Source organism: Bactrocera oleae, chromosome 6, assembly GCF_042242935.1.
Source record: "Bactrocera oleae isolate idBacOlea1 chromosome 6, idBacOlea1, whole genome shotgun sequence".
NCBI lineage: Eukaryota > Metazoa > Arthropoda > Insecta > Diptera > Tephritidae > Bactrocera > Bactrocera oleae.
In genome coordinates, this window is record NC_091540.1 from 55082855 (window position 1) to 55104443 (window position 21589).

At 36.1% G+C, this 21589-nt stretch overlaps 4 protein-coding genes and 1 long non-coding RNA gene across 6 annotated transcripts; 2 read left to right on the top strand and 3 right to left on the bottom strand.

The window, feature by feature from the left end:
- Nucleotides 1–2031: 2031 nt before the first annotated feature.
- On the bottom strand, nt 2032–2806 carry Cp16 (Chorion protein 16). Its single transcript, XM_014242803.3, has 2 exons — nt 2346–2806; nt 2032–2199 (listed from the first exon to the last, which is right to left on the bottom strand). Exons 1-2 carry the CDS (start codon nt 2683–2685, stop codon nt 2129–2131), a joined length of 411 nt encoding a protein of 136 aa, XP_014098278.1. The 5' UTR covers nt 2686–2806; the 3' UTR covers nt 2032–2128.
- Nucleotides 2807–4762: 1956 nt separating this feature from the next.
- Nucleotides 4763–12280, bottom strand: Cp19 (Chorion protein 19). Of its 2 annotated transcripts, XM_070111584.1 has the most exons (3): nt 12186–12280; nt 11401–12115; nt 4763–5371 (listed from the first exon to the last, which is right to left on the bottom strand). In XM_070111584.1, exons 1-3 carry the CDS (start codon nt 12198–12200, stop codon nt 4935–4937), a joined length of 1167 nt encoding a protein of 388 aa, XP_069967685.1. In that variant the 5' UTR covers nt 12201–12280; the 3' UTR covers nt 4763–4934. The 2 variants fall into 2 exon arrangements, with proteins under 2 accessions (XP_069967685.1, XP_069967684.1); XM_070111583.1 differs by lacking the exons at nt 11401–12115; nt 12186–12280 and adding an exon at nt 5884–5987 and having other exon boundaries at nt 4763–5753.
- Nucleotides 8269–9005, bottom strand: LOC106623335 (uncharacterized). Its single transcript, XM_014242800.3, has 2 exons — nt 8900–9005; nt 8269–8821 (listed from the first exon to the last, which is right to left on the bottom strand). The coding sequence occupies exons 1-2, from the start codon at nt 8912–8914 to the stop codon at nt 8363–8365; spliced, it is 474 nt and encodes a 157-aa protein (XP_014098275.2). The 5' UTR covers nt 8915–9005; the 3' UTR covers nt 8269–8362.
- Nucleotides 12281–15713: 3433 nt separating the features above from the next.
- LOC138857658 (uncharacterized) lies at nt 15714–16099 on the top strand. The gene is made up of 2 exons (XR_011396847.1): nt 15714–15796; nt 15869–16099. It is a non-coding gene; the product is annotated as an uncharacterized lncRNA (long non-coding RNA).
- Nucleotides 16100–19755: 3656 nt separating this feature from the next.
- Nucleotides 19756–20745, top strand: LOC106623332 (uncharacterized). The gene is made up of 2 exons (XM_014242798.3): nt 19756–19838; nt 19900–20745. The coding sequence occupies exons 1-2, from the start codon at nt 19808–19810 to the stop codon at nt 20700–20702; spliced, it is 834 nt and encodes a 277-aa protein (XP_014098273.1). The 5' UTR covers nt 19756–19807; the 3' UTR covers nt 20703–20745.
- Nucleotides 20746–21589: the final 844 nt, after the last annotated feature.

Below are 21589 nucleotides of genomic sequence, written 5' to 3' on the forward strand. Positions count from 1 at the left end.
GCATACATACATACATAAATAGTTAGCGCAGTACTACAAAGAATAACGTCATTTTGTTCATGATTTTATTATATACTAATAATGATTATTGTATTTATATTGAAATGCTTTAGTAATACAGTACCATTACAAACATACATACATACACACATACATATATAAACCATTACTTATATAATTAAATGAAATAATGAAATAAATACTTAAAATAAATTAATAAACTGAAATAACAAATTTACTAAATGGGTTACGGCGTTTTCATGCTCATCGCAAAAAAGCTACTTGATTCATGCGAAAAAAAATTGTTTAGCAAGCAAAAATATTAACGGTTTTTATTACTCATATACCATATAATATGAACGAAACCAAAGCAATGCTTTCGTTATATATGAAAATAACGGGGTTTGCATTAAGTGGTTTCGAAATACAGGGTTGTAGTTCGACAATTTTGAAATTTCGCAAGAAACCCTATATAATGTGCCTTTAGCAGTCTAGAATTGAGAAAATTAACCGTCATTTTAAAAACAGATGACTGTTCTCAAAATTTGCAAAAGGTAAAAGGCTGAATATAAGAGTAACTTCTTTTGAAACTTATATTTCTTCAACTTTATAACACGATCTAAAGGAAATAAACTCGAGCTTAATTTTTTGATACTAGATAATTTTATTTTCTTTATTTTTAATTTCGAAAGATTGTGAACGGGGTATTATATGGGTTTCGAAATAATTTTATTTCCAGTTTTTGCATATAAAGCTCGTTTTAGTTTTGAGAAGAATATAATTCGGGACATCAAAGATTTTTCTTAATAGGGGCTATTTTATATCCTAATATTTAATATTTAGGTTTCTATAGTTAACTTAAGTAGCAAAACCTCGCATATGGGATACATAACCCATGATTATCACATCTGTTCAATGAACTTGATCCAATAAGGGGTGGGAGGGATCAAACTTTTACAGAATAACTTTAAACGTTATTTAAATATCTTTTTTTCTTACAGTTGAACATACGAAAATCTAAACAATAGAGATATATTGTATATTTTTCAGAAACCCTCAAGTTCAAACTTTTACAGAATAACTTTAAACGTTTAAGTATAATTAATTCTCGACATATTTTACAGATAATAGTTAATAATAGGGCTTGAACCTCAAAAAAATTCCAATTACCTCTGCCCTATTCTGGTTTGGAGAGTTTTACATCGCAATTAGATAAATGCCTTCTCATCGCTGTAGCTGCTCTTAGTCTTCTAAGCATACTTTCTTTTACGTTCATGCTCGAATGAAATATGGCTGCTAATGGTTTCTTATCTTGTCATCTCTTTATCAATAAAGCATTATTCTTTACTAATATATTTAGGGTTCATACGAAGCCAGAAATTGCTAATGGTTTCAAAGTAGAACAGATCTTAGTTCAATGAAATCAAGAAAAAAACGTTAACTTCGGCTGCACTAAAGCTATACTAAGCTTCACAGGTGCATTTCTTTTAACTAGCATAAAAGGCTCTACAAAGTTCTTTATCTTTATATTGATTAGTCAGTTATGTAAGGCAGCTATATGCTATAGTGGTCCGATAGCGTCGATTTCGGCAAATAAGCTGGTTCTTGGAGAGAAAAGGGAATATGCAAAGCTTCCCATCGATATCTAATAAACGCGTATATACAGACAGACGGACTTAGATAAGTTGATTATAGTAGATGTTCTTTCCAACCATTCTTTTACAAAACAAATACTTGCAATTCTCTATGAACATTAGAGACATTTTTAATCGGGTGTGGAACTAAACTTTTGAAGTCAAATGTGTGGTTAAATAAAGAGTAAAGATTGAGCAATATAACTATCAAACATCATTACTTTAAACAAGCATCTATTCTCATCGACATCAATTCACCACAAAACCAATGAAAAGAATGCTTAAAATAATGAAAATAAAATTTTAACGGCAAGGGCATTTTTTAATGCCATCTTAACTATAAATCTTGATATACCAAAATAACTAAAATCCAACAAGTAGTAAAAATAAAATACAGTTTTCCACTTAAAAATTAATAGATTTATTATCAAGCTAGTTTTAGTATTAAGGCTTCAGTCACAATAATTTAAATTCGCGTTTTAAGCGCGACCATCTTAGATTGCCGCAACACCGATCGAGCTTTCACCGACATATTTGATTTTGCCATAAGAGTCTTTCAAGAACGCTGTAAGTAAAACGAAAGTATTTACGGTTAGTGAAACTTAGAAATAAAAATAATATAAAAATTTTAAATTACAATATCGCAAGTGAAACGAGGCCGCTCGAACGCCCTAACGCTTTTCGTGTCAAATTCACAAAATTTACACTTACCGGGATCGATTTTTCCGACAAAACTGCGTGGTGGCAGCGCGGCAGAGAACAACGAAGTCAATGGTCCGTATTTCTTCACCAACAATGGATAGCCGATTTCGTAGCCGTACAAGTTTAACAGATCCCATTTCAGGGCGTTGATTTTAGCAGCGGTCGCCTTTGCGCCGGCGGCATTCGTCAAAGCGGCAGCTTGAGCTTCTGCACTGGCGGGCAATGTAATAGCAGCATCGCCGCCATATGACGAGGATGGTGCCGGTGCAGCGATGTCGTAATGCGACGCCCACGCGGACGTGCACAAACACACAGCCATGATCACGAAGCAAACCATGAAGCGAAACATTTTTGTACTATTTATTTTTAGGTAATTTCTCGTTGTTCCGAACAATGTCTTCTAATGCGTGGTTTTTGCGCTGCAAATGGTTAACTAATGCGGCGTCATTGACACAGTTTTGCTTTTATAGCGAGTACTTGAAAAATCGGCGAGTTGCGTGCCACCTTACGTGACTATATCTAGAAATTCGAGCGTCTGCTTAAGCGCACCAAACACCAGCTGGCTTGGCTTGCTAAACCCACCATAGATTAAAGTCCGAACAGTTGACTACTGCTAAATTTGCGAATGCTGCTGAGCAGTATTGTTTTCTGAAGCATTCTATAGCGTGTTAGGTACACGACGATAATTTTCTACTTCGCGGCGGAGTATTGATTACTCACAAAAAAATTGCAGAATAGTTTAGTTATGTTTATGTTCTTTTTCGTTTCGATTTGGAAAGGGGGTGTTGTAGTAAGACGATACTGCGGAATTACTAAGAATACAAATTTTATTTTCGTATTTCATGTAGCAATAACACAGACGGCTGAAAGCTGACTTAGTTACTATGGCTCTATTTACGGACATATTAAAAATTTATATGATTATGATTCAGATTTCTTAAGAACAACTGAATCTTTTATGCTATTTTGTACTTTTTGAAAACCCAACCTTCGAAAACTCTTTCGTAAAATCATTCAACTTTAGGTTGACTCTTTAGTCGTAGCATTTGTAGTAATATGTCTCAATATGATTAGTACTAAGATACTATATACGTACAAAAATTCATATAACCGTATATTCTTATAAATAAAAATAAAGCTTTAAGAAAGATTAAAGAAAGGAGCGACAGAAACGGTCTGTCTTGAACTTGCCTTCGATGGAATTTCATTTTATACACTCGATCCGAATGAGAAAATACTTCTAAGCATTTTGATATTAAAGTAAGGTATCAAACGACCATGCCTTTGACTTTCTATTCACTAATCGTCATTCGCTGTTTGGTTAAGCTTTTCTTGTGGTTTACATTGTTCACCTTGGAGTAACAAAATTTAAGCTGTCACCAACGATGAATGAATTTTAGTGGTTCATGAAATAGACTTTAATTTGGATCAAGCGTGGAATAAATTAAGAGATAGATGAAAACATGCGCCCAATATAAAAATGTATTTTGAATCCAGCATTCAAACGAGAGTTATTGGAGGAAAATATCGCTTGAGAGAATGGGCTTCTGGGAACTAAATGAGAACACCGATCATTCAATAATAGTTACACAAATATATAATAAATAATAATTAGTATAGAAAATTCACTGTTGAATAGAATTTCTGGTAGGGAGCGCTATTTGTTACAACAACGCCTACTACCTATAAATCGATCTCATTAACGCACTTGAGTTATAGATGAAGTTAATTTCGACACTTGGTTACTTACCATATACAAAAAAATGCATAAAACCGGTATTGCTATGTGACACTTATTAAGTGAAGACCCATGAGGTTGAGCTCACATAACTGAACTTTTACTTCTGTTCAGAGTTCTTACATCTACAAAAGAAATAAGAATTACTAAGCAAACTGTATATATAATACATATTTTGGTTCTAGTGTAGCAGTCTGTTCTGTTTTATATGATTCGGGACTATACATCGTGGGAGTAGGAGGGTTGCGCCTTCAGTTTTTAGCTAAGACTACAAAGAACTCCACAATCTTTAATCGGATTCTTCTTCTAACAACAAAAAATTTCGAAAATCGTCTACACTATAAGATCTAGACATCTAGATGTTTCTAAAGAAAAAGTATCACAATAAATTGTTTTAGGGAGGGACATAAACTTATAACGCTTCAAAAGCATCTTCTGAAGGCTATAGACACGGGACTTTTCGTTAGATCTAGCATTTTATATTCTCCATTCGCTGAACGAAATAGTGGCGGTTAACAGACAACTGCTTACCGCGACTAGTCTTGACAGCACAGATATTATTTGCGGAAACTTCGGTCGACTAACCACTATAGCGACTAAACATGAAGAAAAAGAGTTTCAAAAAATCCGAAATTCAACTTTAACACTTTCACCCATCCCAAAATATTTCGCACAAAAACCATTTCAATTCAACTTAAAAACAAAGTATTTATTAGCCAAAAAACAAATATATCAAAACATGTTCCAAACAATTATTTACACAAAACGCTTTCTAACAAAAATTTTTAATTTTGAATTTTTTTAACTGGTCGCTTGCACACAAATTAGTGCTACTAAATAAATTTACCGCTGAGTTAACATTAATAGCTTGAACCACCATATGAGCTGATAGAGCTACCATAACCATATGAACCAGCCTTCTCAGGCACATACAAATTGGCGACGGGGCCAGAGGCAGCAACTGGAAGGGTTACGGTGCTGTATTTAACGGGAGTTTGGTAGGTTTTGTAGCTGGTCTTGCCAGGGTTGAGCTGGGTAACAGTAGCTGGGAGGACGGTATAACGGTGAGCGGCAGCAGCACTACCACCATATCCATAAGATGAAGCACCATAACCAGATGATGCTGGAGCGTAGTGGGCATAGCTTGCTACTGGTGCATGAGCGGCATAAGTAGCGACTTTAGCAGGGGCTGGTGCGGAATAACTGGAAGCTGGAGCGGGAGCAGAATAACTAGCGACTGGAGCTGGTGCGGAATAACTGGAAGCTGGAGCGGGAGCAGAATAACTGATAGATGGTGCTTCATTCACATAAAGAGCAGGACTAGCTGAGGCACCATAACCATCTGAGGATGGAGCCGGAGCTGGCGCAGCACTGTAGCTCGAAGAAATCACGTGACCGGCAGTTGGTGCTGAGGCGGATACAACATATTTAGCGTGGGAATACGAAGCAGAATCGTGGCCATGGGCAGCTGGAGCTGGCGCATTCAAATATTTCTCAATCGCATCGATATTCACCAATTTGGCGAGACCAGCCAAACTAACCTGCTGCACCGTATGAGCGCCGGCGTTGGCGCCACCACTATAATCAGCACTGGGTGCTGGAGCAGCACCATAGTATGACGCCGATTTTTCATAAGGATGTGCCACAGCAACGGAGGCGAAAAGCGCCAAAGAAAGACACTGTAAAAAACACAAACAGAAATAAGGCGCTCATTAGTGTCCAGTCGGCAATGTCTAGCTAGAATAACGGAAGTATTTAGAGAGTTGATTCGGGGCCGCATACAACCTCAATAGCACTAAAAAAACTTACCATGAACTGTTTCATATTGCTGTGCATTGTGTGTGGATGGTTCGCGTTTGCTGAAACTTCTTTGGCTTCTTCCACAACTGGTACTAATAACTAAAATTAAAGCAGCACACTTCTTTTTATAAGCAAACAAAAATCGGAAAACGCTAAACGTGATTTCAAATCGTAAAACCCATAAACAAATATTTCACGCGGCAACAAATAGGTATTGAAAGTGTTCTGCAAAACGTCTACCGTTATGTATAACAAGAACAAAAACAAAGCAATATTGAGATACAACGATTGTCTAAAAAAATTTCAGCGAGTGGTATTCTTGAGCTCAGCTTAACTCTTCTCCAGCTGCAAAATCACGGCGTGGTATATTTCTTTGTAATTGTGCAACGTCTACACTATAATTGGGGGAGGGACGCGTAGTTTGCGGTTGATCATATAGCATGTCAGAGCTTTGAGTAGTACTAGGTACCGCAAACTACGCCAATTTGAAGCTCTGTCTGTGATGACATGAAGCGAAGATAAATTCGCCATTTGTTGGCGGCGACTATCGTAGAGTATAAAGTTTAATAAACTCACACAACTAACTGTTTAGGTAATTGTATAACTATGACGCTAAGAGCATCATTGCTTAAAAATAGAACACTTGCTTGAAAATGGCACTTTCTTATCACCTGATAAAAGGTTGCACTTTGAACTCTGCAATTCTTGATGGGAACGAAATGGTAATTAAAATTATGACAACTTACATGATTACAAACGATTCTTCAACTAAATATATCTGCGTATGAGACTTTTGAAGGGCGCTGAAATTATTTGTGTGTTAAATACGATTATTTTAATACTTTCGAAAGCAGAAATTTGAATTCGGTATAACACTATCTCGAGCTTTTTTCGAAATAGATTTCTCTAACATTTACATCGATTGCATTATAATTAAAATCTTGCCGTAAAATAACCTGAAGTTGACGAGCATGGAACTAGAGTCCGCTCCACTTGCATTTTAATTTATGTAAAAATAAAGAGTGCCCAAGACTGGATCGGAGAGTTATTTAATCGAAAAACAAATACTTAAGTGATGTGGACTAAGTATATTGCGATGTGATCGCATTTAATATTCTGGACGCTTTCAGTTCGTGACTCTTTTCGGTGCATTCTAAACTTCATATACTTCAAAACTTTGTCATAAAAGATACGATGATATTTAAGTTTGATCCACTACTGGCAGGGCACAATAGACCATAGGTCACGGTGCATACCTCTTTTCATTCTGTCTATTCTATGATCCACTACTTATCAAAGCCTGTGTTTGCCGTTGACTTCATTTTGAAATTATATCTTCTGTAATATTATATAAACTTCTGATCCCACAAAACTTCGTCTTAAAATGTCCGATAATATTTATCAGTTTAAACTTGTCAAAAGATTTACTTAAGATTATTTAATTTTGATTACAGTTTTCTTCCATAGTGAAATTTGAAATTGTTGCCAACGACTGTACGATGATGTGAACTCCAAAGTTAATATTGAAATTAAGTAAACTTATATTTGCCACCACCACTTCGGAATGAGGATTGAAGATAAATTTTTAACAGTTAAAAAAATTTAGTATTTTCGCAGTCGTCTTTCTGCAAATGAGCAACCTCTATACGTACTTCCGCTATGCATATTACTTCTATATCATCGTTCGATTAGAACAACTTTGGGGATTTGAACACGGTTAAGTTTTTGAGGATCCCATTAGTTCTTAGCAGTAAGCAATTGAGGAAAATTGTTTATCATTATCATACCGATATCAAAAGTCCGTTTTACCTAAACCTGTGAATTACAGTGACAGTTATTATTTCAAAAAATTTGCAGTGTCAATAATCCCTGTGGTAAAAAAAAGCCAGTACGATATACTTGTATATACAATATAAAAACAAAGTCACTCAATCGCGGTGGCGATAAAAACATATAAATTGTTAATCGATCTTATACGAATGAGAGGGAATATATTGGATTAAAGATCAAATTTTCTCCTCAAAATATAACCATTTATCATGCGTCCATTCGCCAGACCTACCTCAATACAAACTGACTTGTTTGATCATGATTAGCGTTGTTTAACTATTATATACAGAATACTTATTTTAAGGGGACTAGCGGTTGTTGTTGAGGATAAAATTTATATTCGAAAAAATCGAGCACGTACTTTTCCTCCATGACAACCTTAAGATCCTTTAAATTTCACCGATATTATTCTACTCTGACTGGCTTCAAATTAAGCCTCGAAGGAGGAATTGCGTCAAAAATCATCGAGAAAAAGTTGTTGTTTCTAGAACTAGAAACCCAACCAATCGAATATTGTAAGCGGAATAATATACTACTTATAATAATAAAAATAAAACAAACTCATTTTGATTAATTAAGGAATTTGCTCTTCGAGCGTGTTTTTAATGATAATTTTTCTTCCTTGCATTTAAGATGTCTACAGCCAATATGAAGTCAATTAATAACTGGCCGCATGAGAGCTATAGCCCTGACTGCCATAACCCTTATGGTAGCTGTCACCAGCATGGTGCGCAGCCGGCACATCGTGTTCGGGTCCCACAATATTGGGCACTTTATAGGAGGGCACAATCAATAGCTTGTAGGAACCAGCATGTAATGGCACATTAGCAGAAGCCGCAGCAGCGATGGCACTTGGACGCGATGAGATGCCAATCAACGATGATTTCGTGCCAGATCCTGAGATAGATTTAGCATTGACGGGGGTTAGCACTGGACCCGCTGCACTAGCTGGCGATATATTCCAAGCCGATGGTGCAGGAATGTTATACAAGACGGTGGGTTCATGTGACACAATTACATCGCCGCTGCGATGATAATATGAAGCAGCTGGTGCACCGTAACCGCCACTGCCATAAGGAAGAGCATGCGCGAGTGCCAGCACAGACAAGAAAGCACACTGTGACAAGTAAAGAATGGCAAAATATTTCAGTTAATTTGTTTGTAGGAAAAATTGAAATTTTACGAGAGTACTTACGATGAAACGTTGCATTTTGGCAGATGTTGTGTTTGGTTTTTTACCGCCGCAATAACATAGACTACTAGTGGGCAATAGTATTTCAAATGCTTTTTATATGCCGGAGCCGAAAAATCGCTGCTAACCGTCCAGCCATTGGCGCAGCTGTTACGTGACACATTCAATGCAAATTCTAGCAACGCCGCCTAGGGGCCGTGAAGATTACCGCCATGGTTGTAGTATTGTAGACAGCATGATGTTATTAGCCGTCAGTTTCAATGGGAGTTTCAGCAAATTAATTTATGTCGCGCTGCGAATTGCTTACACGTCTGGGAGACTGATAAATTTCGCTTACATTGGTAGTTCGAGCGGTTTTGCAACCAAATAGTGTATCATTTACATATGTCAACCAAGCGAAAAATTTTTGCGCACTCAATTAAAAAGTTCTAGTTAGTGAATGAGCAGTTAAGCGAAAATTCTTAATTGTGTTTATTTAAGTAGAAAAGTTTTTTAAATTAAATGCTTTGAGAATTTTTACGAATTTTTACATAAATCACAAGGTTGCACTCAAAGTTTGAGTGTCTTTTGTAAAAAGGTTTTGCAAACTGAAAATATTCCAGAATAGTTAGATGAGCAAAACAATATATTAATTTTGAACTAAATATTTGTTCAGAGGGAATCCTTACCGCACCCACTAAGATGAGAGCGCCATACGGACGGATATGGAGCTTTGCGTATTCTCTTTTTATGGTATAAAGTAGAAATTTTTAAGATCGCCTTGGATTATGTTAATTGCTGATGCAATCCCATGAAGCTCCAAGTTTGGCGCTCAAGTTCTTCTGTTTCAGGCTCGAATATATCAGATCCTATTTTGTATAGCTCGACAAGCATATGGTCTCTAAATAAACCTATTGAAATACATATATCACCAAAATCTTAAAATATAATTTCGAGACACGTGGATTAATAACTATGATTACAGAGAAATTTGAAAATTACAGAAGAAGAAACCGATCGCGCCTGATACATACAAATCTCCAAGTTTTCTTCTAGAATGGAAAAGCTTTGCCGAATAGCTGCTCAAAAGCCCTCTATATTTTTTATACTCCTTTATTTATTATTGATTTTATATGTTATCTCAGCACTTTACATAAATTATGGTGGCTATTTACCCTAATATAATGTGGCATTCTAGATCTAGTATACCGATATAGAAGATATGTTTTAGCAACTAATTTCCATCAAACAGACACAGGCCTTTTCTTACAATTAAATTCAAAACTTCGGAATCTGCTAAATTTACTGGAGTTTAAGGACGAATAAATTGTTGTTTAAACAATATAGAATAAACATCAGGGAGATAAACATAAGGATAACCTCAATCTAAATTTCAAAATCATCAAAACTTAATATAGAATGTTTGTATTTCTTTGCTTCCAGCAGACTATAAAAGATGAACAATTAATTTAATAAGAGATATCTCGAATAAAAGCTATTGTTCAATCGGAAAGTTATGTTCTTATCTCCAAATTGAATATTCGATTCAATTACAGCTTCATATAAATAAAGTTTATTACGTTCAGTTCCATAAAAAGTTTTCAAAAAATAAGTATTGAATTTTATATTCTACTTCGAATTATATAAAACGTGGAATAAAAATCGAGTTTTTTCAGAAATTCTTTGCTCTTAATGTTAAAAAATTTTATTGCCGGCAGTCTTTACAACATTGACTTCAACGCTTGGCATATTCACCAACAGTTTTTACCAGTTTTGAGTTTATAATATCATATATATATAGTATATACTTGTGTTCTAAATAATTAATCATTCTTAGTGGCTGCTGCTGACAGCGTGCATTACGAATGACGTCATAATAGCACTGTGACGTGTAAAAAAGCTGAGTTCAAATGTGCCGGATATCTATGCTATTGTAAATTATTCGCCAATGTGACCTCAGCAATATGGTATGCTCATAGATTCGGAAGCTTAGTAAACATACTCGAACTCAGTTTCTACAAAAAGTATATGCAAAGAAACGAAACTTAAAACATCATTATCGATATATATGCATTAATATATCGAAATTGTATCATCACTTGACTTAGTATTTGAGTTCCTTACATATGAGTGTATATATGTATGTAGTATGTATATAGTAGCTTCGGATAAATTGTTGTAAGCTCCTTATTATATATGTATTGTCAAAAATGCAAATGGAAAAACTCAATGAAGAGCTTTTATCCGCTCATTAAGACACCCCACAAGTCACTCCGAAAAAAACGTTGTTAATGCTTTTATTCCAATTTCCAACGGACGAGTATATAAACACTAGAAATATCACAAATCTTTTGTTCTTTGTTCGAAATATCGCATTTTATTCATGGATCATTGATCGAACATTTAGTTTTATAAAAAAAATATTCCGTAACTCATAATTTAATAAGCAGCTGCTGCAGCGGGTGCGGAGGCAGCCTTGCTACTGCCCGAGATGTAGCTAACGGCAGCGGCAGCTGATGGATAACGGGCTGCGGCGGGTGCTGATGCGCTATATCCAGCTGAAGCAGGAGCAGCAGCTTTGTAGGCAGCTGGAGCTGGTGCTGGAGCTTGGTAGGCAGCTGGAGCAGGTGCATATACTGGAGCTGCATACTCGACTGTAGCAGGAGCAGGTGCTGCATAGGCGGCCGGAGCTGGAGCTGGAGCAGAGTATGCAACCGGAGCTGGAGCTGGAGCAGAGTATGCAACCGGTGCTGGAGCTGGAGCAGAGTATTCAGCCGCAGAATGAGCTGGCGCAGAGTATGAGCTGCCGCTAGGAGCAATAACATAAGCTAAATTGCCGCCAGTTGCATAAGACCCTTGACCACTGCCAGCAGAAAGACCTGAGATATCAACAAGTGGACCGCCGGCAGATGGCAAGGAGAGAATGAGTTGAGCAGCTTTTTGTGCACTAAGATCACCACGAACGGCAGCCAGCAAACTTTTGATATCAACAGCTGCGCTCGAGGCGCCATAACTGCCCGATGAGCCGCCATAACCACTAGAGGCAGCTCCATAACCGTTCGAGTAGCCACCATAACCGCCCGAGCTACCTCCAGTTGCAGCAATTTTTTGCACTGAAACGGCTGGCAGCAATTGATAGGCCTTTCCAGCGTGCAATGGGACGCCACTTGAGCCATAACCGTGGCTACCACCGCTTACTACGTAACCATTGGCAACGGCGACAATCGCTGCGAACGTGCACTGCAAGGCAAGAAGGAAGAAAATGTTATATATTCAGCGTAATGTATGAGGAATTGCAGGAGTTACTTACAATGAATCTATGCATTATGCGTTATTTTGTTGTTTGATGTTTAGGTTTGAAGATTGAATGAATATGTTCAACAAAATTGTTGTATAGTTTTTATAGCAAATTTAGGGTACGCGACTTATGTCTGTATGGACATTACGTGACCAAACCATTTTGCATTATTCGTCAGGGGTATGTGCGCGCTTCCCGTTGAAAACGTGAAATCTATTTTTGACTACATAATAATATATTAGTAAATACAAATGTATGTATGTTTGAAAGTATTTAGAACGAGGCTCTTCGAATATAACGCACACCGTTCGAAGTTTCACCCATAACCAGTGAATATTTTTAGAACTACTATTTCGAAAAAAAAGTTAGCAAATATTTTAGCGGCTTTAATTTGTTGTTGCTACTCTACCAAATCATTTCAACTGTATTATGAAATAAATAACACTGTGATTAATCGAGGCATTTCACAACGTGAGCCTAGCTGAATAAATATAATATTTCCATACATACATAGTTACATATGAATTTACATTTGTTTAGTGACTTTGTTTATGTGTGTTATCTTATACGCATTTCAGTGTGTGTGTGTGTGTGTGAAATGTATGCGTGTGATGTGTGTACACAGTTTTTTTAAATAGGAATGGAAAATAGCCCTTTTCCAACTAAAATATGATTGTAGCGGCTTATTACAATAAGAAACCTTCGTAGAAATACTTCGATTTCTAAACCCTAGCCTTCTAGTAATTACTAGTATGCGTCTAAACGTATCTATTATTTTTAACCATAAAGGTTCCTCAAGATTCAAGATTTTTTTTATATATTAGCGTTATGTGCGTATACTGAAAGATTTTTTTCATAGAATCGGTAATGTAAAGGGTGCCTTTAAAGGATGACTACTCCACATAGATCTGGTATCGCTATGGACCAGAACTGGTCTATGCGTGGCTCATTATCCACAGACTAACCTAACCTCAAGACCAGAAAATGTAATTATGAAAAGCCCATTTATTAATTAAAAATATCAATCTTAGCATTTGAATTCAATATTTTCCTTATAGCTGTCCATACCTCACAAATAACATGGCCGAAGCCGCGAATCATTCGTTAGTTTTATCTTTTGTCGATAATATCGTCGGTGTACAAATCAATAGCTCCGAAGATGCTCTGTGAGTTTCTAATTTAGATAACTCAAGCATTGGCCGATGTATGCGGCATAAAGTGCACCGAAAGTTCGAAAACCTTTATATTCTTTATATTAGGTATATATGGAGGCTTGATTTTATCCATTTTAAACACAAGGATATTTCGCTATCGGGGACAAATTTGCATCATAATTGACTCCTTCGTTATGGCACATTATATAAATATACTATATTGATGTTCCGATAACACCCCAACGCCGACATTTTAATGGTACCAATGAATACGTGTATCAAACGTCATCAAATATTTTTTCTATTTTTATGCAAGTCATCGCGTAGATCTCTGTACCGCTCTCCCTATATAATAACAAACTGTAGTCGAGAGCAAGTATTTAACTTTTTTCTGTTTTTAGTTACTATGGATAAATTTTAGTCTTTATGATAACGCAATGGTTTTGAAAGTGAAAGTATTTTGAATTAAGCCAAAGACTAGCCTAAAAAGATTAGTGTTTCGTATGTTACCTAAGCTCTTTTTATAACTTTGTTTAGGCTTATATTGAAATGTGGAAACAAGCGTTACCGAAAACATTCTGACAAGTAGAGTCCGTTCAAAAAAAATTTTAATTTTTTGCTTTAGAAAATTTTCGATGTGATTCTAGGTTAAGTCCTGCTCCATCATTAAGAAGCCATTTTTCCAAATCTATCAATGAATCGATAAACTAACTTATGTATATATATGTATGAGTATATAATTGAAATCTATTATTAATTAGAATTTAAATCTTATCCAAATCTAAATCTTTGGAGTTCAAGACTTATCATTAGTATTGAAAAGTGGTGTGAATTAAAAATTTGTAACGATTCTTTGCGGTTTTCAAGTCTATGAACGTTGACAGCCATCACTTCGAACCTTCGATAATTACCGATAACCTTTAAGATTCAATGATTGCTTCAGTTATTAGTGTGATATGCCCATGCTGAAAGACTTTTTTATAGATACAGCGACAAAGGCCTAGCAGTCTAATTGCAGAATGTTTAGTTGTATAATATATAAAGTACTTCTTGAGCAGTATAAAATTTTTAAATTTTAAAAATTTAAATACAACAAAAATTTAATTTTGAAATATGCATTTATTGATTAAAAATGTTAATATTTATATTCATAGTCGTCCATAACTCCCTTATATAACATGCTGGGATCATTTTTCAATTTTTTCGAATTATGGACGATAGTGCCGTCGGCATCCAAACCAATGGAAACAGAGCGATTACATACATACATATTTTGTAATTATGTTTCCATTAAGCCGGAAAAATATTTGATGAATGCTAATTCGATGATAAAAGGTATGAAAGCAAGTTTCCAATTCACAACGCCAGTTTCGGAAATATGTATGTAAATATATTTCCAGAGTTGTAAAACGTTGTACCAGGGTAAGTCTTTCCATAGCGATTTGCAACAAACTACTGAATCTTAGATTTAATTTGACAGTTGGTTTGACAGCTATCGCACCTGAGAACAGATCCGTTAGATAAAAGCTTTATTCTGCTTACCTCACCTCACCTTCACAGTGACGCTTGAAACTTTAAGATAAGTGAATAAAAAAAGTGAATACATTAGCTTTAATAAGACTATTTTCACGATTACAGCTAATAAATAATATAAAATATAATTTTCATACTCAATTCATATTTTTGGTTATGAATATTCGTCCCACTGTGCGTAATAGCTTGTCACGAAAAAATGTTCCATTGCATAACAAACAAAACACACAAATATAATATTTGCCGGTGATTTGTAAAATTCTGAATTCGAGTGCCTACATCTACTTCTGCTGCGTTGGTATGTTTTATATACAAAAAACAAAAAATATGATAAAAAATTGCGCTGCAAAACACAAACTTTATTTATTTTATAAAAATACATATATGTACATATGTAATAAACAAATAAAATTTTAGTTTAAAAAAAGCATGACGAGGTGTTGTAAGTAAGAATAACTTTTTTTTTATATCAAATTTTCATAACCTCAGCGTTGCGCAATACACACCTTCGGACCGATATAGTCGTGTGTATATTTACGGAAATATCGCTGAAAAAGCAGAGTTCGCAATTAAATCAAGCATTTCGGTCAATGTTATGTCTTCAAGTACACGACCTACTTAGCTAAGCCGGTAAATTGGAGTCTAGAATAAAAGAAATAATGCATTTGGAATAGCAATTTGGTAGCCTACTTTTAGGCATGGGACACCAGGTTTTTGAATAGCCATTAAGCAAGCCAGTCCCCAGCTAATACCAAAGGTATACAATATCAAGATTAGCGACACGTTCTAGCCCACATACGTATATGCGGTTAAGTTTCAACATAAAATTTTATTTGAGGCGAAAACAATTAGTTGGAAATCCGAGCACATTTAGTAGAATTTTCAGTGTCGAAAAAGTGAAACACTTCGACAAAAATGTTGAGTTTTCGTGTTATTGTAAGTTGAGCACATGTCTTATTTTTGTTTTACATTATAAAAATATATATATTTATATTATGTGCGTTGTAGCTAATCAAATCTTTACTTGCTGTGCTCTTTGTTATACAATTTGCTTCTAATGCGGATATCATGACCATGTTCAACCGAACTTTTTGCAAAGAATCTTTAAATGAAGACAACTGTGGCTGTGGAAAATAACTGCGGAACGCCTTTAGTTGGAAAACTTATTTGTAATAAGTAAAATATTGTTATGATTTTGATTTGTTTAAAATATATGAATTCAATACTCAATAAGCTTAATGGGGACTTAATGGGGACTTAAACTATTGAAACTTTAGGTACTTGTATTAATTTTAACTCAAATTTCCAAAACTCAACATTATTTATTTAATCTTACATAATCAGAGTACAACTGAATGAAAAAGATTTCTTCATTTAACATACCTTTGACAAAAATCATTTCGTCACAAGCGAAGCGCTGTTGTAGTTTGCTCATATGTAGTATGTAACTGAGGCAATAACTTGAAGTCTCCATTTAGTCACGACCAAACAGCTACTCAGAATGTGCTTGTATTGTTTCTCGTCTACGAACGAAGATGAATTCGCATTTCGTCTTGGAAAACAGATAAAGTCAATGAATACATATCAAGTCAATGAACATGAAACCGTGGACAGTTTTAGATGATGAGTAACCAATGAGCAATCTGATATATGTCTCATTATGAAGCTTGGCTTAATTGTTTTATAATTGAAGCGCCCTCAGCAATAGTTTCAAATTAGTTATAAGCGGATTCAATAATTCTTCGCAGTACTCTGAAACGTATACGTTCTACTAATTCGATATGCTTCTCAAGATGAAAGCTCTCGAATAATCACTTCACAATCTTGGCACTAAAATTCTTGTTGGAGAAGATCTTAACGGGCACTCTGCTGAAAAAAAAGTTTGCTATGAATGTCAATCACTTATCAAAATTATTTCCGGCGAGATGGCTACAACCTCAATCTTTACAATTACGACTCTTCTGCCTATTGAAATATTGCTTCAAGCTGCTACGATTCTGGTACATCTATGTAACGATCACAGAAAGGTTTGTAATAAATGTCAATAATTTATCATTATTTATTATTAATTCCGGCTTGATGGCTAGCATTTTGATCTTTACCGCCAAGAATCGGTTACCTTTATAATGGTCCAATATAATGTCCAACACCAAACATCTTGGTCCATTCATCTATGATATACATATGTATATCGAACTTAACTCGAATAAAATAGGAATAAAATTATAACAAGTAAAGAGCCGTCTCGTTATTTAAGATTGAGAAAGCTTCTCAGACTCTACAAACTATCCCATTTAAAAGATATTACCAGAAGCGAACAATATAGAATGTAATATACAGTTATTAAGTTGATTTAAAACATTGGTCCAGGGAATCGTTTTTAATCGAAGACAAAAATTATTTTACTCATATTTTCAAAGTTCGCCGAGAAACTTATAAGAAGTGGAAATAAGCTTAAAATCATGTCTAGCCTCAACAGCACTGTTGAAGTAAAAACGAGACTACGCTAAGCTTAGCAAATGCTAGATTTATGATACCAATTTCTATAACCTGAACAGAGTATATTAAGTTTGTAACACCCATAAGGAAAACTCCGAGGCCCAATGAAATATATGTGCATACATATATGATCAACATGTCCGTCTGTCCACCTCTCTATATGTCTATCTCTATGTCCGTATCTACGCGAACTAGTCTCTCTATGTAGCTTCCAAAGAAGCTGCGCTTTTGTCCAAACAGCTGATATCGATCTATTTCTAAAGCGGTCACTTACGACAAAAACTTACGGTCACTTATGGTGCAAACGATGGCCAAGCCAGGATTGACGGTCAGAAAGGTTTTTCTATGGATTTGGTGGGATTGAGGGGGAATCATCTACTATAATCTGTACTGTGAATGGATCGTCTAAAGGAAGCAATCGCCTGGAAACGGAAAACGTTGGCCAATAGGAGGAACTGTGTTCTATCAGGACCACGCCATGCCACACCCATCGATAATGACTCACCAGAAGCTCCGGAAGCTTGATGCATCCTCCTTATAGTTTGGACCTGGTCCCAAGTGATTACTATCTGTTCCTGTCTACGAATGACATTTCTAGTGGAAAATTCAAAAGAAACTTATGAGAATCGACTGTTCCAGTTTTTTGCCAATAGTGACGTGGGTTTCTACGAAAGTGTTTACGAAATAACTTTGAAAATAGCAAAAAGTTATGGAACCAAACGGTGACATTTGACCTAAATCGAATCATTATAATTATGCTAAATAAAACTTGTTTTCCCTGTCCCTCTTATATCGAGTATTTCTGATTAAAAAATTGATTTAATCGCTAGAGATCTTAATGTAACTAAAGTAGTTACTCTAGTCATTTGTCTCTTTGTATCAAAAGTGGATAAGATCGCCTAATCTCAGGATTGTCGTTGCTACACTATTTATTATAAATCTGAGTAGATATCTGGGTTAACATATAATATACTTATTTTCGAGATAATCGTATGTAAGCTTCGGTTCTACCCAAACTTATTTATTGCCAACGTATGTGTTTACTTTCGTATAAAAGATGAAACTTAAAAATAAAGATTACAAAAAATAAAATATATTTAAATTCAAATAAGTTGTAGCATCTAAAGAAGAATATACTCAAGTATTTTCCATATATGGTAAAACAATTTATTACTTCGTTAATTAAATTCGACTCTTAGATTTTATCATTATTTAGCAGCCCAATATCGATTGGTATAGATTAATCACCGTGCCTTTTCTCGACAGCTTTCCGGCATAAAAATCAGGGCGATTGGTGAAGAAGTAATAGAGGCAATGAAGAAATCAAAATGCAGCTGCATGCTATAAGAAAATGGAAGTGAGCGAAATTGAAAAATAACTTGAGCAAAGAATATTAAATTTTTTATAGCCTTACTCGTTAAGCAATTAATAACTGATGAAGAGAAGAAAATAATAATAAATATAATTTTATGAACTCCAATTTAATCGACAGAATTTATCTGAAAACATAAACCGATGCATCAGATGCAACTTGCCTCACTTGCCACTGCAGTAACGGCATTGCCTACTGCAGACGTATAAAAGGAGCTGAGCTGCGCACATGCCCAAAGTTAACCACATAAAATGGATTATGCAGCATGGTAATATAGGGAATCCAGAGGCACGTGATTCCACTAGTGATGCTGGTCCAGTAGGGGTAATCGGTCCGCAAAGTGCGCCTGATCTTGACGGACGTCACGGTTCATCTTGTCAACAGGATGCGCCTCGTTTGCGTGGTAGACGTGGCTTTCCGGGCTCGAATGGACCATCAAGGCTGCAAGGTTTTATGGGTCCATCCGGTCCACAAGGACCGCCGGGTACGTCAGCACATCACATGCCGCATGACATTTACACGGAGGATGCAGAAACAGACTACTATGATAATGAGTGAAATTTGAAGAGTAAAACACAAAAATTAAGTAATATTAGAATATATTTTACATAAAATGACAAACTAACGCTGTTTTAATAGTTTAGGTGTTAAAAAAAACTTCTCAACTATTTTATTATTGCTTTCAATGCTGATTTGATGTGAGCACAGGCTAAGACAAATGAGCGCTTGTCACTTATCGTCATTCTTAATCGCTTTGACTCAATGAACGCGCATAAAATTTATCACCAATACATCGGCTCTGCGGTCAGTGTGTTCTTAATGTCTGACCTAGTTATATTTAAATCATAACAAGCATCAACTATTAATTTATGTCTCATCACTTCGGCCACTTTATCACCCATGGCGGCTTGACTCATTTATTCATGAGCTTCCCCGAAGCACTTCACTGGCGACAGTGGTAGATTTTTATCACGTTAGTTAGTAGAAATTGAAGAACGACTAGGTAATAGCCATTAGTATTTGGTGTGCCTCGATATAAAAGCAAGTTCTCGGAGTTAGAAAACAACATAAGCAAAATGAATACCACAAAAGTCATACGAGAACTCGGTAAGTCACTCTTCTTCGAAAGTTGTAACGTTTTAACTTGTATCTTATATCTGACCCACAGCTATCCTGCTGCTACTCACCGCCAGCTCAAGCCCGCTTGTGCATTCGCTGCGCGCCACACCACTGCACTTCGGTGTAGCTCGTAATGCGGACGGTGATGGTAAACTAGTAATCTATGCACAGGATGAACAACCGACCATACAGGAACCGCGTCTCGATGTGAGCGCACAATCTAGTGAAAGCGCCAAGGACACAACAACGACACAAGAAAGCGAACTGGAGAAGGACAGCCGCAAATTGCCCGACTATCTGTACTCGAATGCTATGCCCGTTATGGATGATGAGAGCATAAAATTTATGCTACCAAGTATCGGTTATCCCATTTATACTGGTCCAACACCAAATACAGCCGCCATACTGGACAATCGGCTAACATCGAATGATATGCGTCGTAATTACCCTTACTATGAGACTGCTTTTCAACGTTGGGCGCTAGCTGATCGCTTACAACTCGGCTTCAATTTGAACGGTAATGCTGGCTTAAATTTATTATCGCCTGCTACTAAATTGCCAAATGGTGCCATGAATCAAGAAAATCCTGGTCTACAGCCACCCGCTGCCATATTGCCTGTGGCTGTGGTGGGACCACCAGGTCCACCCGGACCACCTGGACCGCCAGGCCCACGCGGACTAACCGGTGCAACAGGACCCATGGGTAGGCCAGGTCCTCAGGGACGTACTGGCCCAACTGGGCCATCAGGTCCTCCAGGACAGCAAATATCTCATGGTTTAAATCAGAATCCAAACATTTGGTACGCATCTAATGCTAAACCTTTGCTACCGTTATATCAGAATGAAAGTTAGCTTCATAAGCATTGGCAACAGTGAGAAAAAGACACTCAGTAAATACATGCATAAATAAGTAATTTGAAAACAATATTTTTTAATTAATATACTTTTTATAAGGGAATCATAAAAATTAATCTTATGACAAAACTGACTTTTCTCTAGAACGAGCCGAAAAATGGACATTTTCACAGGCACTCATAAGCTACCAAATTTTGGTTCTTTGGAATATCGTGTTTCATATTAAAATTATAATGGTTCTTATTATAATTCACATACTATGTTGTGAAAGAATAATATAAAGCCATGACGCTTCGAAGATCTTAAAACCAATTCTTACAAATTCTAGATATGGACGACACTGTCTTTATCTGCTGGTACTTAAAGAGGTCGATCGAAAAAGTTCTTTAAGGAATCTCACTTACTTTCACCTTCGAAAAGTAAGGATACCTCAAAATTCCTCAATTGGATTCAAGTCCGGACTTATTGCTGGCCATTTCAATAAGGGAAAATTTTTCGATCCATGACATCGTATACCTTGAAAAGTGTACAGGAGCATTATCCTGCTGAAATATCCAGTCCTCAACATCAAATTCGCTCTCAAGGTAATCTGTATATATTTGCTAATGGGAGACATTCTAAGTGAGCTAAAGGGTGTTTACAGCAAGTCTGCCGGGAATGCCTTGGATCACGCTTTTGTGACGCTCATTTGATTGGGATCGTCCCCATCCCTTTACAGACATACTTACTTGCATGTGCTTATCCATATTCACTTATGTACACTCAAGCAACACCGCTTTATTTGACCGGAAAAACAATACGCACTTATACAACTTACATATGTATATTTCAACCAAATGGTTCTTTTCATTTAGACTACAAAGCCGCTCTGATTCCTTCAAGAA